Genomic DNA, 24,318 nt, shown 5'->3' with positions numbered 1-24,318 from the left:
CCTTATTAAAGTCCATCCCTGTGGATGGGAGGGATGAAAATGGCATTGGCTCACTCTCTTCCCAGGGAGGGGAGTTTGCCCCTGCCACTGCTCAGGAAGCCCTCACAGAGGAGCAAACAATCTCCCCTCTGTGTCCAAGGCTTCCTTCAGATCCCTGCCTTCACCCGGTCTCCGTCCCTGCTGTCTGCCCTGGCGGCATGGCACAGTACTCTGTGTTTTATCTTAGGCATGTGGCTGGGTTTCAAAAGAAGAGGTTGACTTAGTCTTGAGACTTTTATTTTTATTTTTTTAAAGATTTTTTTTATTTATTTGACAGATCACAAGTAGGCAGAGAGGCAGGCAGAGAGAGAGGAGGAGGAGGCAGGCTTCCTGCTGAGCAGAGAGCCCGATGTGAGGCTCGATCCCAGGACCCTGGGATCATGACCTGAGCCGAAGGCAGAGGCTTTAACCACTGAGCCACCCAGGTGCCCTAGTCTTGAGACTTTAAAAGAAAATCTAAAAAATTCCCCTACCCTCAGACACTCTAATAATCGACTTCCTTTTTTCTCATTGTACATGATCAGGAAAGGAATGCGCTCAGAGTGCTCAACCAAAAACATGGAGACCATTTCCCCATAGGGTATTATAGCGGTTAACTGGACCATATGGCTTGGCAACATCCCCCTGGCCTCAGGGCCATTCCTGCCACTGCCTCTTAGTTAAGATCCCTGAGGAAATAGTCATGGGGTCCCCTTTAACAATCTTGTGCTGTCAAACTCCAGGAAATAGACTCTTGGATCACATGACACATGTAAAAAGGGCCAAATCCTGACTGGACCTGCACACCATCTGGTGCTCTGAAGGCGAAGACTTCCCAGAATTGAAACAGATAACATCTGGGGACACAGCTTTCCCAAGATTTCCAGACCAGACCTGTATACCTTTTCTCACTGTTGCTTCTTTTATCTCTTCTGTGGAAAGAAAACGTCCTTTATCTGCACTTCCCAATCTCTTAACAAAACCTTGGTTATGACCTTTCCAGAAAGAGTCACATTATGATCCTGTCCACATTTCTGAAGGTTTAGATGTTCCAGACTTCACAGAGATTTTCTTTATCAAACTATTACCAACTCTGGAGTTTCACCAAATGCATGGTTTCTGAATTTAACGCTTTTTAGAATATTATGGATAGCACGTATGTTTCTCAACAATTATTTTGAGATCCCAATACATTTCTTAAATATCTTTGAAGCTTTGCACTTCTTGCAAAGATGTCATCAACTATTGCTTCATGTTTACACATGTATGCTATGTTTCAAAATACGCTAGGTTATTTGATTCAGTGCCCTCTCATAGTGTTACACATGTTTGCCTCCTAGTCAACTTAAGAGGTGACTTCCAGGAGGCATATTGGTTTTGCCTTCACAGAGAGAAACATTTCTTCCCTAAGTCCAGATAAGTGACAATGAATATTTTCAGTTAGCTGCTTTCAGACTTAGAGAACCAATGTACAGTTTGGAATTATCATGCTGTATTTGTCGTTTATCAATCTTTTGCAGAAAGGACGTGTCCAATAAGATGATGCTGGCCCAACACTCACAATAGTGAGAAGATATAAACTTCAGATGGAAAGTACCTGAGGGTTTTTCCCTTCTAAACTTCCCTCTCTTTTAAATGTAGCTTAAGTGTCTTTGAACTGCTATGCACTTTCGCTCTGACATGAGACATGACAAACAGGCATGGTCCCTCCCGGCACTGAGAGACAAAACCACTAAATTAATTATAAAGAACTTGACTGTTGATCAGTGATGCCTTCAAAAAAAGATCTGATCAAAAGGGTAGAATGTGAGACTTAGTAACGGGAAACCTCACTTACATAGAGTCTGGACGTTTTGATGCCGTCCTAGTCAATTGCAGACCCATTAATAAGAGATGGACCTGGGACTCCTGGTAGACTGAACCAGTGAAGCATGCAACTCTTCATCTCAGGGTTGTAAGTTTGAGCTCCACATATGGTGAAGAGATTGCTTGAAATAAAATCTTAAGAAAAAATAAGAGATGGATTTGGCCTTACATGGACTAAAGCTTGTCCCTAGTTACTAAAAGAGACAATCACCCTGGGCAAAAGATCCAATGAGAAGCTACCACACGTTGAAGTTCAAGTTACTCCAAAGGACTTTTAGTTCATCACAACTTCCCAACATATACTTTTTATCCTTTTTAAAATAATTTGTTCTTTTTTGTTCCCCAGGGGTACCTACAGTTTTACTACAAGTTGTTTTTCCTGGATTGCTATTCTTTTTTATTCCTGAATAAACCAATCTTTTGCTGGTAAAATAATTAGCACTGTCTATTTTTAAGGTTAGCATTACCAACACTTGTCTCTCAAGTATTGGCTTTTAAGCATGGAGCCCCTGAACTTGGGTTTGAGTAACAAGATATCACTACCTTCTCTACCATTCTGTAAACTTCAGAGGATCAGCAAAGACTGTGATGTTTCACGATGGTGATTGGTGGTCTTCTCTGGGAACCAAGAGAATTTATGTTGAGACACGATGGTGCGTATATGCAGTTTAGGTGTGCTGTGTCATTTTTTGCTAGCTTAGTGATACTGATTCTGGGTCCATGTGGTCCTATATCAGGACAAGGTGGAAGCTTCTATGATGCCAGTTCATGGACCCACTCTCCAATCCTGAAGCATCACAGTTTCTTCAGGGGAGGTCTGGAACAAGTAATAATTTATATGCACATTAAAGCTCAAGAATCCTTAGTTAAGTGGTTCTGAGCCCAGGCTGTCCATTAGAATAACATGTGAAGTTTCTAATTTTATCACTTGAGCCCTCCACCACAGATTTTGTCAATAGGTCTCAGTAAGAACAACAGTGTTCTTTTAATCATGTGTTTCAGGTGATTCTTAGTGCCATAGTTAAGCATGAGAGCCCCTCAGCAACTTATTAGAATTGAATGCTGGCTGTGGTCCAAGGAGAGGTAACAGGGTCTCCCCTACATGAATCTAGAAGGGTCAAGACCATGCAGCATAGAGTTCTTATGCTGTAGTAGAATGTGTGGGTGTCTGTTGGCGGGGAGGCTCCCTGACAACAGGGAAGGAGAAACGGAGGGATTGGTCTTCTTGAAGAAGCTCAGGGTCTTTGAATAGCTCCTGACACACAAAAAAATAGGATGTAGGACTTTTTTTTTATTTCAGTGTCCTGCCTAGAGAGGAGTAGGTAACAGGTGAAGAGAGTCTTTGTTAAAGGCAAATGCTTATGATCAATCCAGCTGTGATTTCACCACAAGGGTCTCCAGAGAAGGAAAGCTAGAGAACAAGGAGGAAGAGGATGAAATGGCCGATTCTCAGGTAAGCCTTGTATCCCTGATTAGAAACTGTGTCATCTTTTCCTCCTGAAATTCCATGCATTTAAAAATTGCAAAGGTTTATTTCTCTAGTTCTGATATTCCTGTCTTATGAGTGTTTTCACCTACTCTTAAAAATCTTTTGAGGGGCGCCTGGGTGGCTCAGTGGGTTAAAGCCTCTGCCTTCGGCTCAGGTCATGATCCCAGGGTCCTGGGATCGAGCCCCACATCTGGCTCTCTGCTGAGCAGGGAGCCTGCTTCCTCCTCTCTCTTTCTGCCTGCCTCTCTGCCTACTTGTGATCTCTGTCTGTCAAATAAATAAATAAAATCTTTAAAAAAAAAAAATCTTTTGAGAAGGCACCTGGTTGGGGACGCCTGCGTGGCTCAGTTGGTTAAGCAGCTACCTTCGGCTCAGGTCATGATCCCAGTGTCCTGGGATCGAGTCCCACATCGGGCTCCTTGCTCGGCAGGGAGCCTGCTTCTCCCTCTGCCTCTGCCTCTGCCTGCCATTCTGTCTGCCTGTGCTCGCTCTCTCTCCCTCTCTCTCTGATAAATAAATAAAATCTTAAAAAAAAAAAAAAAGAGGGCACCTGGTTGGTTCAGCTGATTAAGCATCTGCCTTGGGCACAGGTCATGATCTCAGGGTCCTGGAATGGAGCCCCACATCAGACTCTTGCTCAATGGGGAGTCTGCTTCTCCCTCCCCCTCCCCTGCTCATGCACTCTCTCTCTTTCTCAAACTATTTTTTTAAAATGATACTGAAGTTTAGCTCTTTAGAATACTTCTTTGCTATATTCCAGAAGTTCTCTTCGTTTTCTCCAACCTAGTTTCCAAATAGACATGAACATTTGTCACTTTGAATTACTGTCCTGAAACTTTGAGAAGTGTCCCCTCTCTCTATTTTTTAATTTAATTTAATTTTTTTAAAAGATTTTATTTATTTTTTATTTATTTGACAGACAGAGATCACAAGTAGGCAGAGAGGCAGAGAGGCAGACAGAGGGAGAGGGAGAGGAAGCAGGCTCCCCGCTGAGCAGAGAGCCCGACGCGGGGCTCGATCCCAGGACCCCGGGATCACGACCTGAGCTGAAGGCAGAGGCTTTAACCCACTGAGCCACCCAGGCGCCCCTCTTTCTCTGTTTTTTTAAAGATTTTATTTATTCATTTGACAGAGAGCACAAGCAGAGAGAGCAGTTGGCAGAGGGAGAAGCAGGATCCCCACTGAGCAGAAGCCTGATGCAGGGCGAAATCCCAGGATCCTGGGATTATGACTCAAGCCAAAGGCAGTTGCTTAACCAACTGAGCCACCCAGGTGCCCCAAGAAATGTTCTTTTTGACAGATTCACAGGAGAAGGCATTAAATCCACGATTTCTATAGTGGAAGGGCTCAGCTTCTGGGATATCAGTCAAGGAAAACAGTTCATATGTGGGTCCCATCTGAATGCTTTATCAGCAGTACACTAGGATTAGGAAAATGTACAAATAAGCAAAATGGATATGTAGCCCAGAATAGCTAAGAAAGGTGTGGAAAAAGAATCAGAGCCTTCGTCTCTAGAAAGAAAGAAAGAAAAAAAAAGATACTCTATTTATTTTTTAAATTTTTTTTAAAGATTTTATTTATTTATTTGACAGAGATCACAAGTAGGCAGAGAGACAGGCAGAGAGAGAGAGAGAGGAGGAAGCAGGCTCCCTGCTGAGCAGAGAGCCCAATGTGCAGTTCGATCCCAGGACCTTGGGATCATGACCTGAGCCGAAGGCAGAAGCTTTAACCCACTGAGCCACCCAGGCACCCCAAGGTGCTCTATTTATGGGGTTTGAAATATCTATAAATCCACTAGGGTTTTTTTGTTCCTTTTTTTTTTTTTTAAGATTTTATTTATTTATTTGACAGACACAGCGAGAGAGGGAACCTAAGTGGGGGAGTGGGAGAGGGAGAAGCAGGCTTCCCATTGAGCAGGGAGCCCAATGCCCGGCTCTATCCCAGGACCCTGGAATCATGATCTGAGCCAAAGGCAGATGCTTAATGACTGAGTCACCCAGGTGCCCAAATAAATAAAATCTTTTTTAAAAAAATACACAACTTACACTGTATGACACAAATACAGTACTCAAACATGTGTATGCCTCCATTGAATCCTTCATTTTCCAAATTCTTTGAAGAAATACAGAGTATTTAAAGTGTTTCTGTGGTTCATACGCCACCTCGTTACCTCAGCTTTAGAGAATAAATAGAAGCAGATTACTGTGTTAAAAATTATCTTACTGGAAAAAGCAGGAAACTCACCTCAGCCAGAACCATTTGTCCTAACTCCTTCATTACACCTTGGGTAAAATTTTGAGGTCTGCCGGTGGCCACTTGACTGTGGTATTTACTGCAGGGTCAGCTGACATTCAGGGATGTGGCCATAGAATTCTCTCTGAAGGAGTGGGGACGCCTGACCCACATGCAGCGGGAAATGTACAGGGATGTGATGTTGGAGAACTACGGACATCTCCTCTTCTTGGTCGAGGATAAGGTCCTGTAGCTGAACTAACATGAGTTCACTCCATGATGAGTTACAGGTAGAGGGTACACAAGGTGTAGTTCTCATTCAAAGGAAACTGAATCTGCAGCAAATAAAGAAATCAGGGGAATAACCTCCAAAGCTGTGATCCAAGAGCAGGCAGGGGTGTATGACTTCCTTTTATTTAGGGTTAGGATGAAAATCTGGAAGGGAAGTTTTGTCATCATTCATAGTGATGGGTATAAGGGAGGCACAAACACATGTGTGCTTAGGAACAAGCCTAAACGTGTCCCGTGTTGTAGCAATGAAATCCACGCTCCTTCTTGGGTGGTGAGTTACCGGTGACGGTTTTAGCCTCATTCACTTCATGGGACACTGTTCCAAACCCACACTCAGGGTTTTGTTCCTTCCTGGAAGGAGGTCTCTTGGGAGATTCTTTTTTGCATGCATAGAATTCAGATCCCTACCGTAAGGGAAAGAAGTTGGGCTCTGTAGGCATTGAGCTAAAACTATTCATGACGCTTCATTTTCAGTTTTAGCTTCCCCTTCCTTAAGATACCATCATCATTACTGTAGATGAGTGATAGTTCTAAACATTGAGTGACATTAAATGGTATTGCGCACATCCTAAATTCTAATTTCAGTCCCTTGTTATTGTATCAGTAATACTTGGCTTAAGATCTGAATATTAGGGGCGCCTGGGTGGCTCAGTGGGTTAAGCCTCTGCTTTCAGCTCGGGTCATGATCTCAGGGTCCTGGGAGTCCCGCATCGGGCTCTCTGCTCAGCAGGGAGCCTGCTTCCTCCTCTCTCTCTCTCTCTCTCTCTGCTTGCCTCTCTGCCTACTTGTGATCTCTGTCTGTCAAATAAATAAATAAAATCTTTAAAAAAAAATCTGAAGATTAGAAAACTCTCCTTTGAGTTCTAAAGGAGCTGTTGTGCAACAAAGTTTGGGAAATCATTTTCCAGAATACTACAATGTCCTCTTTTCTCTACTGAGTGCAAAACTGGATTGAAAATTAGAATCTGGGTGCCTGGGTGGCTCAGTGGGTTAAAGCCTCTGCCTTTGGCTCAGGTCATGATCTCAGGATCCTGGGATCGAGCCCCACATCAGGCTCTCTGCTCCGCGGGCAGCCTGCTTCCTCCTCTTTCCACCTGCTTCTCTGCCTACTTGTGATCTCTATCAAATGAATAAATAAAATCTTAAAAAAATTAGAATCTCCAACAATACTCATATTCTTCTTATTATTATTATTTTAAATAAGTAGGTCTTGTGTCAAAGCCAGATTTGGTCACCTTTTTGGAGCAAAAGAAGGAGCCCTGGGAAGTGAAGAGAAAGGAGAGCGTAGCCACACACCCAGGTAGGTGCAAATGATTGAAGCACAAAATGGAGGTGAGGTCTGAAGTTCAAGGAGAAAGCTGGACCTTTACGTGTGATTTGTTCTCGTTGAATGGAAACAAGATTGAGAAGTCTAGGTTTCTTTCTTTTGCTATCACAGAGCGACATCTGCTATCCAACATTATCTCTTGGTCTTCCATTCTCTAAGGATCTTCCTTTAGCTCCAGTGATGGTCCGTCAGATCCACAGGGAGGGTTCAGGGCCTCCCCTTGGTCTGTGAGGGTCACAGTGATCTCAGTGCTTTTCCCTTGTTCTTGGGGCCCCAGGGAAATCTGTGCCTATTTCTGAGGATCTGTCTGAGAAGCTGTTTCTAAGTTCTATTTATGCCTCATGTCCAAAGTGTGTGAGGGGAATACTGGGTGTATTGGGGTTTGGTGCAAAAATGCCAGAACACTGGAAACAGACATCACATGTTTTCTGGTTTTGTTTTTTGTTTTTTGTTTTTTTTAAGATTTTGTTTATTTATTTGACAGAGATCACAAGGAGGCAGAGAGGCAGGCAGAGAGAGAGGGGAAGCAGGCTCCCTGCTGAGCAGAGAGCCCAATGCGGGGCTCAATCCCAGGACCCTGGGATCATGATCTGAGCGGAAGGCAGAGGCTTTAACCCACTGAGCCACCCAGGTGCCCCATGTTTTCTGTATTTGATCTCCAATTTTTGAGAGGCTTAAAGCTTAACGGTACAAAATTGAGACACGTTGTTTCCAACCAAAAACAAGCCACCTCCCTAAAATGAGAAATTCTAATACTTCATTTCACTACAAAAATGTCCTTTTTTTATTGGGGCGCCTGGGTGACTCAGGCAGTAAAGTGTCTGCCCTCAGCTCAGGTCGTGATCCCAGGGTCATGGGATCCAGTCCCGCATTGGCTCCCTGCACAGGGGGAGCCTGTTTCTCCTTCTGCTGCTCCCCCTGCTTGTGCTCGCTCACTCTCTCTCAAATAAATAAAATCTTTAAAAAAATAATAATTCTGTGTTGTTTAATACAAAGGGAACTGAGCCTGAGTCCCATATGTTTTCATTTTCTGATTGGATATATGTCAAACTTAGGTGTCCTTTTAGATTGAAAAGTTTTGATAGGAAATGCTCGAATGTGCACATATTATGTAGCAAGTAATAGTAGGTACCTGTATTTATTAAAATATCTAGCTTACAAATTTAAATTTACTTTAGTAAAAAGTTACTAGGTTTTTTTTTTTAAGATTTTATTTATTTATTTGACAGACAGATCACAAGCAGGCAGAGAGGCAGGCAGAGAAAGAGGAGGAAGCAGGCCCCCCGCAGAGCAGAGAGCCCAATGTGGGGCTCGATCCCAGGACCCTGGGATCATGACCCGAGCCGAAGGCAGAGGCTTTAACCCACTGAGCCACCCAGGCGCCCCGTTACTAGGTTTTTCATACATGTCTCTCACCATGTAACTGAGTCATGGTATAACTTAATCCCAGATGTTTATTTTATGTATTAGTGGTGCTCAACATTTTTACAACTTTCATTTCTTCCTTTATTTACAAATGAAGAGTTTTTTGTTTGTGGGTTTTTTTTTTTAAATTCTTCTACAGGATGGCTTAAAAATCTTATTGTGTAAGAATGGGAATGCTATAATAATAGTATGATAAATTTCTCCAATGTCTTTTATTTTTATTTACTATTTTCTAAGATTTTTTATTTATTTATTTGACACAGAAAGACACAGGGAAAGAGGGAACACAAGCAGGGGAAGTGGGAGAGGGAGAAGCAGGCTTCCCGCTGAGCAGGGAGTCAGACATGGGGCTGAATCCCAGAACCCTGGGATCAGGACCTGAGCCAATCACAGAAGCTTAACGATTGAGCCACCCAGGCACCCCACTCTCCAGTGTCTTTTAAATGCTTGGTCAAAAGTTTTTATTTCAAACTGTTGCCTTTACTGTGAAAAGTTCCTGCCCTACAATACAGATCATGATTTGAAATGTTTGTGCCCTATGATTTTACAGTCATGGTTAAGACTTCCAGTTATGTGGGAGAAATCTTTTTTTTTAAGATTTTATTTATTTATCTGACAGTGAGAAATCACAAGTAGGCAGAGAGGCCAGTGGAGAGAGAAGGGGAAACAGGCTTCCCACCGAGCTGAGAGCCTGATGCCGGGCTCAATCCCAGGACCCTGGGATCATGACTTGAGCCGAAGGCAGAGGCTTTAACCCACTGAGCCACCCAGGTGCCCCAGAAGAAATCTTTTTTATTTTTTTTTAATTTTTATTTATTTATTTTTAAAGATTTTATTTATTTATTTGACAGACAGAGATCACAAGTAGGCAGAGAGGCAGGCAGAGAGAGGAGGAAGCAGGCTCCCTGCTGAGCAGAGAGCCCCATGCGGAGCTTGATCCCAAGACCCTGAGATCATGACCTGAGCCGAAGGCAGAGGCTTAACCCTCTGAGCCACCCAGGCACCCCAAGAAATCTTTTTTAATAGTACATCTATGATGTATTCAGAATTGAGATGGTGAGTTTTCTCTTGTTTTTGCATTTATAACTCTGTATTTCCAATTTTTGGTAGGATCCATGATATTAGTCAACCATGCTTTAGATTTTTACCAACATATTATGATTTTGGATCAAAATTTTCAACTCGTTATTTTTAAAGAGATCTGGGGTTTAATTCAAGTATATATTAGCCATGATTCTATTGCAAACAAAATTCTCTGTGTCATTTTTTAAAAAAAGATTTTATTTATTTATTTGACAGAGATCACAAGTAGGCAGAAAGGCAGGCAGAGAGAGTGAGGGAAGCATGCTCCCTGCTGTGCAGAGAGCCTGATTCAGGACTCGATCCCAGGACCCAGGGATCATGACCTGAGCTAAAGGCAGAGGCTTTAACCCACTGAGCCACCCAGGCACCCCTCTCTGTGTCATTTTATGTAGGAACATCACTCTGACTTTTCTCATAACTTCTTTATTTCTATTTTTGGTTAATGGTCAATGGTTGCTTTGTCCTGCCTAAGTGAGTAGTCATAAAAACTAAATCTATTTCATCATCTATTTATTCTCTTCACATATTTTTTTATTTTTTTTTAAGATTTTATTTATTTATTTGACAGAGATCACAAGCAGGCAGAGAGGCAGGCAGAGAAAGGGGGGGAGCAGGCTGCTTGCTGAGCAGGGAGCCTGATGCGGGGCTTGATCCCAGGATCCTGAGATCATGACCTGAGCTGAAGGCAGAGGCTTAACCCACGGAGCCACCCAGGCGCCCCCATATTTTTTTATTTTAATTGTGGTTTAAAAATGGCATAAAATTTACCATCCAAGTATCGTGGACTGAACATTTTGAATTATTGTGCAAACAGTAATTACTTAACCTTTCACATTACTGTGCAAACAAGTTCTGTTACTTTCTCTTCTCGCAGGAGTAAAACTTAATACCTGTTAAAAAAAAAAAAAAAACACTTCCTGGTTGCCTGGGTGGCTCAGTGGGTTAAAGCCTCTGCCTTCGGCTCAGGTCATGGTCCCAGGGTCCTGGGATCGAGGCCTGCATCGGGCTCTCTGCTCACTGGGGAGCCTGCTTCCTCCTCTCTCTCTCTGACTGCCTCTCTGCCTACTTGTGATCTCTCTCTCTCTGTCAAATAAATAAATAAAATCTTAAAAAAAAAAAACAAAAAACACACAAAAAAAAAACACTTCCTCCTTTCCCTCTACCCTAAGTCCCCGGCAGGCACCATTTTAATTTTTTATGAGTTTCATCACCTTAGATGACTCACGTAAGTGGATTCCTACAGAATCTGTCTCTTTGTGACTCATTTCTTTCACTTGACACAATGTCCTCAGGGTTTATCCAAGTTGTATCACGTCATAATGTCTGTATCCTTCCCAAGGCTAAGAAATGTTTCGTGATATGTATATGCTATATGCTTTCTTTATCCCTTTAACTATGCATAGGCATTTGAGTTGATTGTACCTATTTTGGGCTCTTGTGTGTAAAGCTGAAATGGGCATAAATATGCAAATATTCATTCAGGTCTTTGAGTTCTTTTCTAATTTCTTTTAAATTAAAAAAAAAATTTAGGATTTTGTTTATTTGTCAGAGAGAGTAAGCACACAAGCATGGGGAGCAGCAGGCTTCCCACTGAGCAGGAGCCAATGCGGTACTCGATCCCTGGGATCATGACCTGAGCCAAAGGCAGATGCCTAACCAACTGAGCCACCCAGGCCCCCCAAGTCATCTTATTTTGTAAGACAGCTTTTCTCACTTGGATTTCTGAGTGTATCAAGAAATTGCATGAATAAAGCACAGGTAATGGTTGAGAGAATGATAAACTCAATGTCAGAATCCTGAATGCTGCCGGCGGAAGATGGAGATGTTGGGCTTCAAGCATCTTCAGATGGAGGGCAGGCAGTGGCAACCTGAGAGACGTTCCTGGTCTGCCGCCGGAAAATCTCCATGAGCCTTCTGAGTGGTCCGAAGAGCAAGAGGCAAGAAGACTGTGTGAACACGGGCCATTTGGCAGTTTCTCTGAAGTTGACCTGGAGTCATCTAGCTTCAGTTTGCAGGAACAAAGGGAAGTTTCGGTTCTCAGTGATGGCAGGTCAAAGGCAGATACCAGAGGAAACCAGAAGAATTCAGGATCCAGCTAGTTTTATAGGCAAACAACATTTAAAAATAGTTCATCATAACTGGAATCTGAGATCCATAAAAGTATGCTATGAAAATAGAATTTTTTTTTAATTTTTATTTATTTGACAGAGAGAGATCACAAGTAGGCAGAGAGGCAGGCAGAGAGAGAGAGAGAGGAGGAAACAGGCTCCCTGTGGAGCAGAGAGCCCGATGTGGGATTCGATCCCCGGCCCCTGAGATCATGAGCTGAAAGCAGCGGCTTAACCCACTGAGCCACCCAGGTGCCCCTAAAGTTAACCTCCTTTTAAACAAACATACTGAATCAAGACTATTTGTTTATAAAATAGCCCATGTTTAACAAGCCTGGCCTAATTATGTAAGTTCGGGATGAATAGTGACTGACTTTAAAGTTTCATTGAAATCTGCTTTGCTGGAACCCTTTCTAAGGAATTTCAGATTGAATTTGTATTTTTTAAGTGTTCTTTTTGCTTTGTTTTGGGGTTTGGGGGGTAATCTTTTGGTAATTTTTTGGGGTATAAACCCAATGTGGGGCTCAAACCCATGACCCCAAGATCGAGAGTCAGATGCTCTTCCAACTGAGCCAGCCAGGTGGCCCTCAGAATGAATTTTTAGAGCCTTGTAAGTTTAAGAAGCCAGACCAAATACCCACCATCACATTCACCTGCAACATCTATAGATGTGGGTTATGTCTTCTGGAGTCCCCAAAATAGTTCCAGGTTCTTAAGCCTGCCAGAAAGCGAGCTTAATTGATTCACCTGGTACTAAGGCTCTTGCGAACACTGATAGCAAGGTACCAGGCAGATGATTTCAAGGGGCTTTATTGATTTCATAACGTTGATCTGACTTTTTTTTTTTTTTTTAAGATTCTATTTATTGGGGCGCCTGGGTGGCTCAGTCATTAAGCATCTGCCTTTGGCTCTGGTCATGATCCAGAGTACTGGAATCCAGCCCCGCATGGGGCTCGCTCCTCTTCAGGAAGCCTGCTTCTCCCTCTCCCACTCCCCCTGCTTGTGTTCCCTCTCTTGCTGTGTCTCTCTCTGTCAAATAAATAAAATCTTTAAAAAATATATATTTGATTTATTTTTTTTGACAAAGAGACATTTATTTATGAGACTTTATTTATTTGACAGAGAGACATGAGAACACAAGCGTGGGGAGTAGGAGAGGGAGAAGCAGCTTCCCGCCGGGCTCGATGACTGAGCTACCCACGCGCCCCAGGAGGAGATTCTTATTAATGGCTTGTTAGAAAAGCAGACTCAGATCCCATTCCAGAATCCTGAATCAGAATTGATGTTTTTTTTTTTCCAAATTGACATTTTTTAGTATATGTGCTGCCGAAGCAAGCACCAGAATTGACATTTTTAATAAGGTCTCTGATTCCCTATTGTGAAATTAGATTTCACAGTAGAATTTTATAAGTTCACTTCTAAACTATCAACATTTCCTTCTAATAAATATACACAACTTTGTGTGACATTAACTCTAAAATGTATACGCTTGGGTTGATACCATTATTTTATAATATATGGAGAAGAAACGTACAATATTTAGTCTTTGGAGGTCCTATGCCATCCTCTAACTTCAGAGCTAGAGATTACATTGTAGAATATTACTGTGTTGAAAATGATCTTATTGCATAAAGTAGGGAAAACACCTTCTCCAGAAACAGTTCTCCTACCTTCCTTTTTTTTTTTTTAAGATTTTATTTATTTATTTGACAGAGAGAGATCACAAGCAGGCAGAGAGGCAGGCAGCAGAGAGAGTGGGGGAAGCAGTCTCCCCGCTGAGCAGAGCCTGATGCCGGGCTCGATCCCAGGACCCTGAGATCATGACCTGAGCCGAAGGCAGAGGCTTAACCCACTGAGCCACCCAGGCACCCCTCCTGCTTTCATCTTCGGCAAATTTTAACCCTACCCATCACCACTTGGTCAATGTGTTCCTTATTTCTGGGACTGCTGACATGCAGGGACGTGATGTTAGGGAACTATGGACACCTACTCTTCACGGGTGAGGATAGCTTCCTTCCAGGTTTCCCAAACTCCACTCAGGGTTTTGTTCCTTCCTGTAGAGACTCTGTCTTCAAAGATTCTTCTTTGCTCGACGGGAATTCAGATCCCTGCAGGAAGGGATATAATTAAGGGTTTATAGGTGCAGAGAAAAAAATCCTCATGGTGTTTCATCTCTACCTTTAGCTTCACCTTCCTTAAGCTAACATCATCATTTACTGTAGAGGAGTGGTAATTCTAGAAATGCCATTGTATAAAATGATACTGCTCCCAGGGTGCCTGGGTGGCTCAGTGGGTTAAAGCCTCTGCCTTCGGCTCAGGTCATGATCTCAGGGTCCTGGCATCGAGCCCCACATCAGGCTCTCTGCTCAGCAGTGAGCAAACTTAAACTCCATTTCCCACCCTTTGTTTTTGTTTCCATCGTACTTGAAGTGGAGCTCAAGATCTGAACTTTGGAAATCCCTCCTAGGTATTCTATTTTTTTTTTTTTTTAAGATTTTATTTATTTATTTGACAGACAGATCACAAGTAGGCAGAGAGGCAGGCAAAGAGAGAGAGAGGAAGGGAAGCAGGCTCCTTACTGAGCGGAGAGCCCAATGCTTGGCTCTATCCCAGGACCCTGGGATCATGACCGCAGCCGAAGGCAAAGGCTTTAACCCACTGAGCCACCCAGTTACCCCGGAAATCCCTCCTATGTATTCTAAAGGGGCTGTCAGAAGACAGTATTTTGGGAAATAATTTTCTAGAATTCTACAATGTTTTCTCTACTGAGGATAACACTGGATTAAAAATTAGAGACTCTCCAGCAAAATCCATATTCTTTTTTTTTTTTTTTTCTTTTAAATAAATGGGTCTTAGGGTGCCTGGGTAGCTCAGTCCATTAAGCAACTGCCTTTGGCTTGGGTTGTGATCCTGGGGTTCTGGGATTGAGCCCCACATGGGGCTTCTTGCTCAGCCAGGAGCCTGCTTCTCCAGCTCCCTGCCGCTCATGCTCGCTCCCGCTATCTCTCTCTCTCAAATGAATAAATAAAATCTTTATAAATAAGTAAGTAAGTTTTGCTATACTTCTAAGCCAGAGCTGGTTGCCTTTTTGGAGCCGAAGAAGGGGGCTGGGATAGTAAGAGAAAGGAGACAGTAGCTTTACGTGCAGATAAGTGGGAAAGAATGAAGCAGATGACGCAGCTTAGGTCCAAAAATTAAGGAAGAAACCCGACCTTAACACGTGGTTTAGGAAACTTTGTTGAATGAAAATAATTTTCTATAAGATTAAGTTAATTTCCCTTGCTATCACACGGCAACAGTCCTATCTAACACTCCCCACGCTCCCACATCCTCTAAGGATCCTCTTTTTCTGCTCCCCTTGTCTTCCATCATATTCACAGCAAGGGCAAAGACCTTTCCATGGCCTGGGAGGGCCTGCATGATATAGCTGTGTATCCATTGCGTTCGGGGACCTGGAGAAATCTGTGCCTATTTCTGAGGGATGTGTGTGAAGCCATTTTTAAAATTCCATTTTTGCCTCATGACAGAAATAGGTAAGGGGAGCTGTCAGAATATTACATTTAGGAAAATTGTAAACACTGGAGACAGATATAGCCTATCTTCTACTTTATGCTTTCCGGTCTTATAGAAGCCTCAAACAGCATCTTACAAAATCCCACTCAGTAATTTCATTGGAGCACAAGGCACCTCCCTAAAATACACCTTTTTACAGTGTATTTCCCTTCAAAATCTTTTTTTTTCTTAGGGCACCAGGGTAGCTCAGTTGGTGAAGTATCTGCCTTTGACTCAGGTCATGATCCCAGGGTCCTGGGATCTAGACCTGCTTCAGGCTCCCAGCTCAGTGGGGAGCCTCCTTCTCCCTCTGCCTGCCACCCCAAACCCCCACTCCTGCTCACTCTCTCTCTCTCGCTTTCTCTCTTTCTTTCTCTGTCAAATAAATAAATAAAATCTTTAAAAAGAATTTTGTTTTTTATGAACTAACATTAGAAATTTCAACTCTGGGGCGCCTGGGTGGCTCAGTTGGTTGGGCGACTGCTTTCGGCTCAGGTCATGATCCTGGAGTCCCGGGATGGAGTCCCACATCGGGCTCCCAGCTCCATGGGGAGTCCACTTCTCTCTCTGACCTTCTCCTCGCTCATACTCTCTCTCACTGTCTCTCTCTCAAATAAATAAATAAAATATTAAAAAAAAAAAAAGAAATTTCAACTCTGTGTTCTCTAATTCCTAAATGGTAAAGTAGTGTATCAACTTATGTCATATATAAATTTTTTACATCATATAATTGACACCATAGGGGAGCTTAGAACATTGTCCAACCTACAGTAAAGCATGCATTATTACCATATTTCTTAACAACTACCATTTTATAATTTTGGCTTGTTTATATGAATTTGCTGTGAGAGTGTCCCCTATGTGATCACTCCGTGACGAGTTTCTGGGAAGTGTGGCTGTTACTTGCATAATCAAAACCCCCAGATGTGGGGCGACTGGGTGGCTCAGTGGGTTAAAGCCTCTGCCTTCCGCTCAGGTCATGATCCCAGGGTCCTGGGATCAAGCCCCGTGTCCGGCTTTCTGCTCAGCAGGGAGCCTGCTTCCCCCTCTTTCTCAGCCTGCCTTTCTGCCTACCCGTGATCTCTGTCTGTCAAATAAATAAAATCTTAAAAAATAATAATAAAAATAAAAAACTACAGCTCTAGGGGCACGTAGGTGGCTCAGTGGGTTAAGCATCTGCCTTTGCCTCAGGTCCTCATCCTGAGCCCTGCATCAGGCTCCCTGCTCAGCGGCCAGTCTACTTTGTCTCTCCTTCTGCCCCTCTCTCTGCTTGTGCATGTGTGTGTGCTCTCTCTTTTTCTCTCTCTCAACCTCTCTCTCAAATAAATAAATAAAATCCCTAAAAAAAATTTAAAAACTACAGCTATATAAAAGGATCTTTTACAATAAAATATGTATAATTTATTCAGAAATTTGTGGGGTTAAGATTTCTCTCATTCTTGTTTTACAGTTCCATAACAATGCTTCCTTTTGTATGATAGGTTCCACAATCTTAATTAATTGTTTTTATTTTTTAAAAGTTTTTATTTATTTATTTGACAGAGAGAGAGAGAGAGAGAGAGAGAGAGACAAAGAGGAAACACAGCAGGGGGAGAGGGAGAGGGAGAAGCAGGCTTCCCGACGTGCAGGGAGCCCAATGCAGGGCTTGATCCTGGGACCCTGGATCGTGACCTGAGCCAAAGGCAGACGCTTAACTAACGACTGAGCCACCCAGGCGCCCCCATTTTAACCATTTTAAACTGTAGTGTGAAGTGTATTTATGTTGTTGTAAAACCAACCTCTGGAATTTCTCATCTTGCAAAACAGAAGCTCATTTCCTGTAAAACAGCCACTGCCACCTGTGTCTCTATTCCAAGCCCCACCAACTACACGTTCCTGCTCCTTTTTTTCTTCCTACCCTCCTCCCTTTCCTTCCTTCCTTCTTCCTCCTCTTTCACTACTTTAGGTTAGTCACATAAGTGAAATCAGGGTATCTGTCTCTGTGATTCATTTACTTCACTTAGCATAACGACATTGTTGTGGGAAACAAAGGCAAAAGAAAAAAATTTAAATTTCCTCTCTGCCTATAGCCCATTGACAAGTCCTTGAAGTGGGTAGTGTGACCTTCTGGGAGCTCAGCTGCCTCAATGTTGATACTTGGCTGAGGGCAAAAGGCAAACTTGCAATAACATTACCCCAGCCTCCCAGGATCCTGTGAATCTACGTTAACATATGAAAATTCCCTTGGAAACTTCATCTTCCTCCCTCCCCCCGCCCCCAGATGTGTTAGCAATCATCCTCCAAGAATAGGGCCCACCAATATACATCTGAAGAGGCTCATGATCAAGGCTTTATTTATTTATTAAACATTTTAAAAATTAATTTTTTTAAAGCTTTTATTTGTTTATTTGACAGAGATCACAAGTAGACAGGCAGGCAGAGAGAGAGAGAGAGAGAAGGAAGCAGGCTCCCCGCTGAACAGAGAGCCCGATGTGGGACTCGATCCCAGGACCCTGAGATCATGACCTGAGCCAAAGGCAGCGGCTTAACCCACTGAGCCACCCAGGCACCCCTATTTATTTTAGAGAGTGAGCATGTGAAGGGGGGCTCGGGTAGAGGGAGAGGAAGAGTTGTTTGGAGAAGAAGACTTGTTTCCATAATACCCTGGAGGCTGGTGCTGTCCCAAACCCCAGCCTGACTTGAAAGCATATATTTAGTCACCCGTCACAGCCCCAGGGCAGCTCCTTCTGCCCTTGGGTCCTGTCCCCCTACTTTAACAAAACCACCTTTTTTGCACCAAAGACGTCTCAAGAATTCTTTCTTGGGGGGCGCCTGGGTGATCTACCTAAATTAACTCTTTGTTTTTCCTTTAGGGCAGCCAGGAGTGCCCGAGGAATGTCACAAGCATCCCATGGTGGTGGTGGCGGGGGCAGTAAGGGGTGTCAGCTTCTGCTTTGTCCTCAGATTGCCTTCTGTTCCCTCATCAGCAACACGGGGCGCTTTCTTTTTTCCTGTGAAGGACTTCCCCCTTTTAGAAATTCTAAATCCCCGTGCCTTTCTCTTTAAGTCATGCTGGTCTGGTAGCATCAAGCCCCTGTCTTTGAGCCTCGTGTATCTTTGAGTTTCCCAAACTTAAATTATTTTTGCTCTCATGGATCTTAGTACAGCTTAATTGTTAGATGAGCTAAAGAATTAAGAGACAAAAATGTTTTCCTCTCCTACACATTCATTTTGTTGTCGAAGACTGACCTCCATGCTTCAGATGCAGAACAGAATGTGAAGACAGAGCCGGGTTTAACCAGGAACGGTAGCTTTATTGCTTTGCCAGCAAATGAGGCAGCAAAGGAGGTCAGGGCCTTCGAAAGTGCAAGCTGACTCAGAGGCAGGGGCTGTGGTTTTGCAGGGACATACAGGATCTAGCCGGTTTCGACAGGAATTGTGTGTGTGTGTGTGTGTGTGTGTGTGTGTGTCCAGCTGTGTTCATTATGTTGTCAGGATAGAGCTAAATTCCTGAAACAAAGGGCTGAGAAGATCACAGGGGAGGTTTGGGAAGAGAGAAAAAGGTTATCAAGCACCTGATGTTTGATGTACCTTTTGATTTTCGTTAAACTTTTCTTTTTTAAGATTTTATTTATTTGAGAGACAGCACGAGCAGGGAGAGGGGCAGAGGGAGCAGCAGGCAGCCTGACCCAGGACTGAATCCGAAGACCCTGAGATCCCGATCTAAGCTAAAGGCAGATGCTTAACCGACTGAGCCGTCAGCCCACACAATTTTTTGTTTTTCTTTTTAAGATTTTATGAATTTATTTGACAGAGATCACAAGTAGGCAGAGAGGCAGGCAGAGAGAGAGAGAGGAGGAAGCAGGCTCCCCACTGAGCAGAGAGCCCGATGCGGGGCTCCATCCCAGGACCCTGAGATCATGACCTGAGCCGAAGGCAGACGCTTAAGGCACTGAGCCACCCAGGCGCCCAGCCCACACAGTGTTTGTTCAACTTTATGCTTTTTTTTTTTAAGATTTTATTTATTTATTTGACAGAGAGAGATCTCAGAGAGGCAGAGAGAGAGAGAGAGAGGAGGAAGCAGGCGCCCTGCTGAGAAGAAAGCCTGATGCGGGGCTCGATCTCAGGACCCTCAGATAGTGACCTGAGTGAAGGCAGAGGCTTAAGCCACTGAGCGGCTACCCAGGTGCCCCAACTTTATGCTTTCAATCGGTTTCAGTTTCAATCATCAGGACAACTAGAGTAAGACCATTTCATATTTGACAGTCAGAAACCACTCAATATTTTCTAGAATGGCTTAAAACGGATGACACCAAAACTCAGTGAAAATGTCAAAATTAGAATTCGCATATGTCATTGATGGGAGCGTGAAAAGTACATTCACTTTGAAAACTGGCAGTTACAAAAAACATTTACCAACCGAAGGGGAGCATTTCCCAGCCCAAAATACGTCTCTTTGCCCTAAGGATTCTTTTAGGCTGTTACTTTAAAGAAGGAAGAAAAGAAAAGTCCTGAAACTGAGTATGTTTACTTTTGTCAAAGATATTTGCCTTAATAAGGGAAAGCTCATTTGTAAGGGTGTCTTCCTCTGTGTAGCAGGAAGGAGAATGTGTCAGTCTCCAGAAACTCGGAATGGTGGAGAAGGCACGGCTCTAAATCAGGATAAGAATCGGAGCCTTGGTTCCCAGGCGTTGCCTTGTCACCTCCCCAAATGGTTCCAATTAGGATCACATGTGGAGTTTCAAAAAACAATCATCTCTAGTGCCCTCTGCCTCAGATTCTGCCGATCGGTTTGGGTGGAAACAACAGTGTTGTGTTAATTAGCGGCTCCAGGTGATTCTCAGGCCAGGGTTAAGCACGAGGGGTCGGGTTATTTTAGGAGTGGAGAGTGGGCTTTGGCTCAGGAACAGGTGAGGGTCTCTGCTCCGTGAGTCTGGGAGGCTCAGGTCCGTGCAGCACTCGGTTCTGATGCTAAAGCTGAATTTGTGGGTGCCTGTGGGCTGGGGAGACCCCCAGAAAGTGGGGGAAGGAAAAGGCAGGGATTGGTCTCCCAGTAGGAGCTCACGGTTTCTGAATAGCTCCTGACAGAAAGCATCGGGAATCTGGGACTTCTTTGCATTTTAAAGTCCGGCCTGCAGGCGGTCAGTTTTTAGGCAGGGAGTCTCTGTGGGGGGCTTTAAAGGTTAAAGATCGTGTAGCAGCTGTGGTTTCTCCACCAATAGCTCGTGAGAAAGAAATCTGGAGGACGTGGTGGCAGAAGGAATGGCTGAGTCTCAGGTAAGCCTTGCCTCTAAGGTCGGAGGCTGTGTCATCTTTTTCTCCTAAAATTCTTTGTATTTGGAAATTGCAAATGTTGATTCCTTTATTTCTGCTTTATGTCTTCAGGTAATTTTTAAAAATCTTTTCAGAAATAATACTCACGGTTAGGTCTTTAGAACACTTCTCCCCTATACCCCAGAGCATTCACTCCCTTCTGTCCAAGCTGGCTTGCAATAGACCGTCAGCAGTTGTCACTTTTTGTTTGTTTTTCTTTTCTTTTCTGGATCTAAATAATTTATTCAACATACCCCTTAGAAAACATGCTGATTTTTTTTTTTAAGATTTTATTTATTTATTTGACAGAGAGATCACAAGCAGGCAGAGAGGCAGGCAGAGAGAGAGAGAGAGAGGAGGAAGCAGGCTCCCTGATGAGCAGAGAAGCCAATGTGGGACTCGATCCCAGGACTCTGGGATCATGACCTGAGCCGAAGGCAGAGGCTTAACCCACTGAACACCCAGGCGCCCTGATTTTTTTTTTTTTTAAGATTTTATTTATATGACAGAGTATAAGCAAGGGAGCGGCAGGCAGAGGGAAAGGTAGGCTCCCCCCAGAGCAGGGGGAGCCCAATGTGGGGTTCAATCCCAGGACCCTGGAACCATGACCTGAGCTGAAGGTAGTTGCTTGACCAACTGACCCACCCAAGCACCCTGATTTTTTTTAAGATTTTATTTTTTGAGAGAGTATGAGCAGGGGGAGGTACAGAGGGAGAAGACTCCTTGCTGAGTGGGGAGCCTTACATGGGCCTCAATCCCAGGACCCTGGGGTCATGACCCGAGCCAAAGGCAGGTTGGTGGTTCACTGACTGAGCCACACAGGCGCCCTAGGCTGAAATTTTTATTTATTTATTTATTAAGATTTTATTTATTTGACAGACAAATCACAAGTAGGCAGAGAGAGGGGGACTCCCCCGCTGAGCAGAGAGCCCAGTGTGGGGCTCAATCCGAGGATCCTGAGATCATGACCTGAGCCGAAGGCAGAGGCTTAACCCACTGAGCCGCCCAGGTGCCCCTTTTTATTTATTAAAAGATTTTGTTTGAGACAAACCCAGAGGAGGGGAGAAGGGAGGGGTAAAGGGAGAGGGAGAAGCAGACCCCTCGATGAGCAGGGAGCCCGAAGCGGGACTCCATCCAGGGCCCCGAGATCATGACCTGAGCTGAAGGCAGACGCTTAACTGAGCCCATCCAGGCGTCCTAGGCTGAAATTAAAAAATAACGGAAGCAAATAATTTCATAAATACACGTATTGGTGTTCAAGTAGTGTCACTCACATAGCCTATAAATATGGATTCAGAGTCACGTTTACATATTGGCCATCACAACAAGCATACCGTTAACAACAGATGTATGAAGAAACTTCACCTGTTCATGTCAGACGCCCAAGGCAAGGAGGAGGACCACCCAGCCCCGACCCCCAACCCAAGAGAACTTAGGGACAGTCAAAGCAGGAATCCCCCGTGGTAGCTCTGAGCCCACCCCTGCTTGGAGATCTTTGGAGGGCTTATCCAAAGATTGCTGGGTGCCGCCCCAGTTTCTAATGCATGGAGATGGGGCTCAAGGATTTCCATTTCTAATAGGTTCCTGATGATGCTACTGGTCCGATGGCCACACTTTGAGAACCCCCTAGAGGGCTTGGGGGTTGCCTCTTCAATGAAGACCCTCATTCCTGTGTTCTCAAGGCCTCTGTCCCTGCCTGTCCAGAGGAAAAGCCTTTCCTGACGAGCTCTCTCCTGGCTTATTTGAACTTTGGTCCAGGCAGTGGGCGTGGGGGACCATGATAGGTCTCCCCTGACTACATCCGGTTTGGGAACAGGCAGAGTAGCCAAAGTGGCAAAATACTCCTTCTGGGCCCGAAAAGGACATGCATGAAGGAAGATAAAAGAATGGCAGTGCCCAGCCCGGTGTCGTGCGTAATGTGCGTAATCCCTGTTCTCAAGCTTTTAACACTGACTCAAACCCCCTAGAGGTTCATATGCTGGGAATTCACTTCTCAGCCAAGGGACAGCTGATGCAGTATTTCCTGAGTTCCTGGGACACCTGAACAGAAACAGCCAGAGCCCCTGCCTCCCTGGGGAGGCCAGGGGACGGGTTCGCAGGTCAGCCCTGCTCCTGGGCTTCTGACGGAGGAGGCCGCTGCCCGAACCCTGGAGCTGAAGCCCTCGGCAGCCAGAGCTGCCCTGGAGGACAGGGCTCCCAGGGAGGTGGGCACGTTTTTGCCATCATATCCATCCATATATCCCCCCCCCCCCCCCCCCCCCCCCCCCCCCCGCCAACCTGGAATCTGGGACTGTGCTCTAAGGGCCTGTGGCACCCAGCAGTTCCATCCTTGGGCAGGCCCCATGGGAACATTTTTTTTTTTAAAGATTTTATTTATTTATTTGACAGAGATCACAAGTAGGCAGAGAGGAGGAAGCAGGCTCCCCCGCGGAGCAGAGAGCCCGATGCGGGGCTCGATGCCAGGACCCTGAGATCATGACCTGAGCGGAAAGCAGAGGCTTTAACCCACTGAGCCACCCAGGTGCCCTGGGAACCGGCATCTTAATAAGTGACCAGAGATTGGGGGGCCATGGGGTGTAGGGCAAACAACACTGAATCGGGAGTTGAGCTTTTTTATTGTAGTTTGTACTGTTCCTACCCGGCTGAGCGAGATCGAGTCAGTTTCCCATGTCACTACCTGTCCGTGGAAGGGCTCAAGGGGAAGGGAATGGTGGATCTCCAAGGTCATGCGACTCCAACCTTGAATTGCAAAAAATGCAATACAATCCAGTTCGCAATCAGGAAGAATAGAGGGAACCGGGCCTGAGGCACTTGAACCTTGGGCTCTGGTCTGGTGGTGCTGGGGTGAGAAAGGGCTTCCTCTTAGCTGTCTTCTTTCCTTCCCACAGAGGCAGCCCCTGGCCCCGGGTGCCCGGACCTCTCTGCCTCCAGGCCTTGTCCTCAAGGCCCGCCTCCCCACTCTCTGAGGCTTTGAGACCAAAGGAACCGGCCTGGCCGTGTGAAGGGCAGGCACTGGGGCCCAGAGACTCTTGAAGAGCGGCCCGGAGAGTCCCACGTTAGTGCGGGATGTTTGGGGTCCCCCACGCCCTCTCTGACCTCACTCCTTCCTCCTCTAGATCCTTCCTCCGCCGCCTCACACTTCATCTCTGATACACGAATTGTGAGTCCTTTGCACAGAGGGATGCCTGGGACCGCTCTCTCCCCGCCCCTCCCCCTTCCAAAGAAAAGCATTAAATACAGTTTCAAAATAAAATCCAAAGCTCAAAAAGGCCCTGATCTCGGGGCCTCCCGTTCTCCACAGGAGAACAAATCCGCACGTCCCACTCGGACGGCCTGGGGGATCGCGGGGCCCCGCTCCGGCCCCACCGGGCCTGGCGCTGCGGCGGGGAACAGAAGGGATGGGCCTTGGGGACTGAGACTCGGAGGCACGTCCACCGCGTCCGGAGGGGGACAGGGAGGAGCGGGAATAGAATGTCAACTGCCAGGACCCCAGGGGCAGGGACGAGGGAGCAGGAGCGCGCCCGCCTGGGTATGGGGGAAACGGAGGTCTCCGGAGAGGAGCAGGGGAGAAAAGTGCTAATCGCCTTCCACGATCGGGGTCCGGGGAGGCGCGAGCGGTTCCCAGAGCCCGCCCG

The 24,318-nt window shown here is 45.0% G+C and overlaps 1 protein-coding gene and 1 pseudogene across 1 annotated transcript; both read left to right on the top strand.

Annotated features, from left to right (window-relative positions):
- The window catches only part of LOC125088918 (zinc finger protein 107-like), a 166,738-nt pseudogene that overhangs the window by 50,213 nt on the left and 92,207 nt on the right, over positions 1-24,318 (top strand).
- LOC125088917 (KRAB domain-containing protein 5-like) lies at positions 3,323-7,210 on the top strand. The gene is made up of 4 exons (XM_047710545.1): positions 3,323-3,337; positions 5,712-5,837; positions 6,001-6,004; positions 7,104-7,210. Exons 1-4 carry the CDS (start codon positions 3,323-3,325, stop codon positions 7,208-7,210), a joined length of 252 nt encoding a protein of 83 aa, XP_047566501.1.

This window comes from Lutra lutra, chromosome 17 (genome assembly GCF_902655055.1).
Source record: "Lutra lutra chromosome 17, mLutLut1.2, whole genome shotgun sequence".
Classification (NCBI taxonomy): Eukaryota; Metazoa; Chordata; class Mammalia; order Carnivora; family Mustelidae; genus Lutra; species Lutra lutra.
The sequence above is the reverse complement of the archived record's forward strand: the minus strand, read 5'-3'. Positions and strand labels throughout refer to the sequence as shown.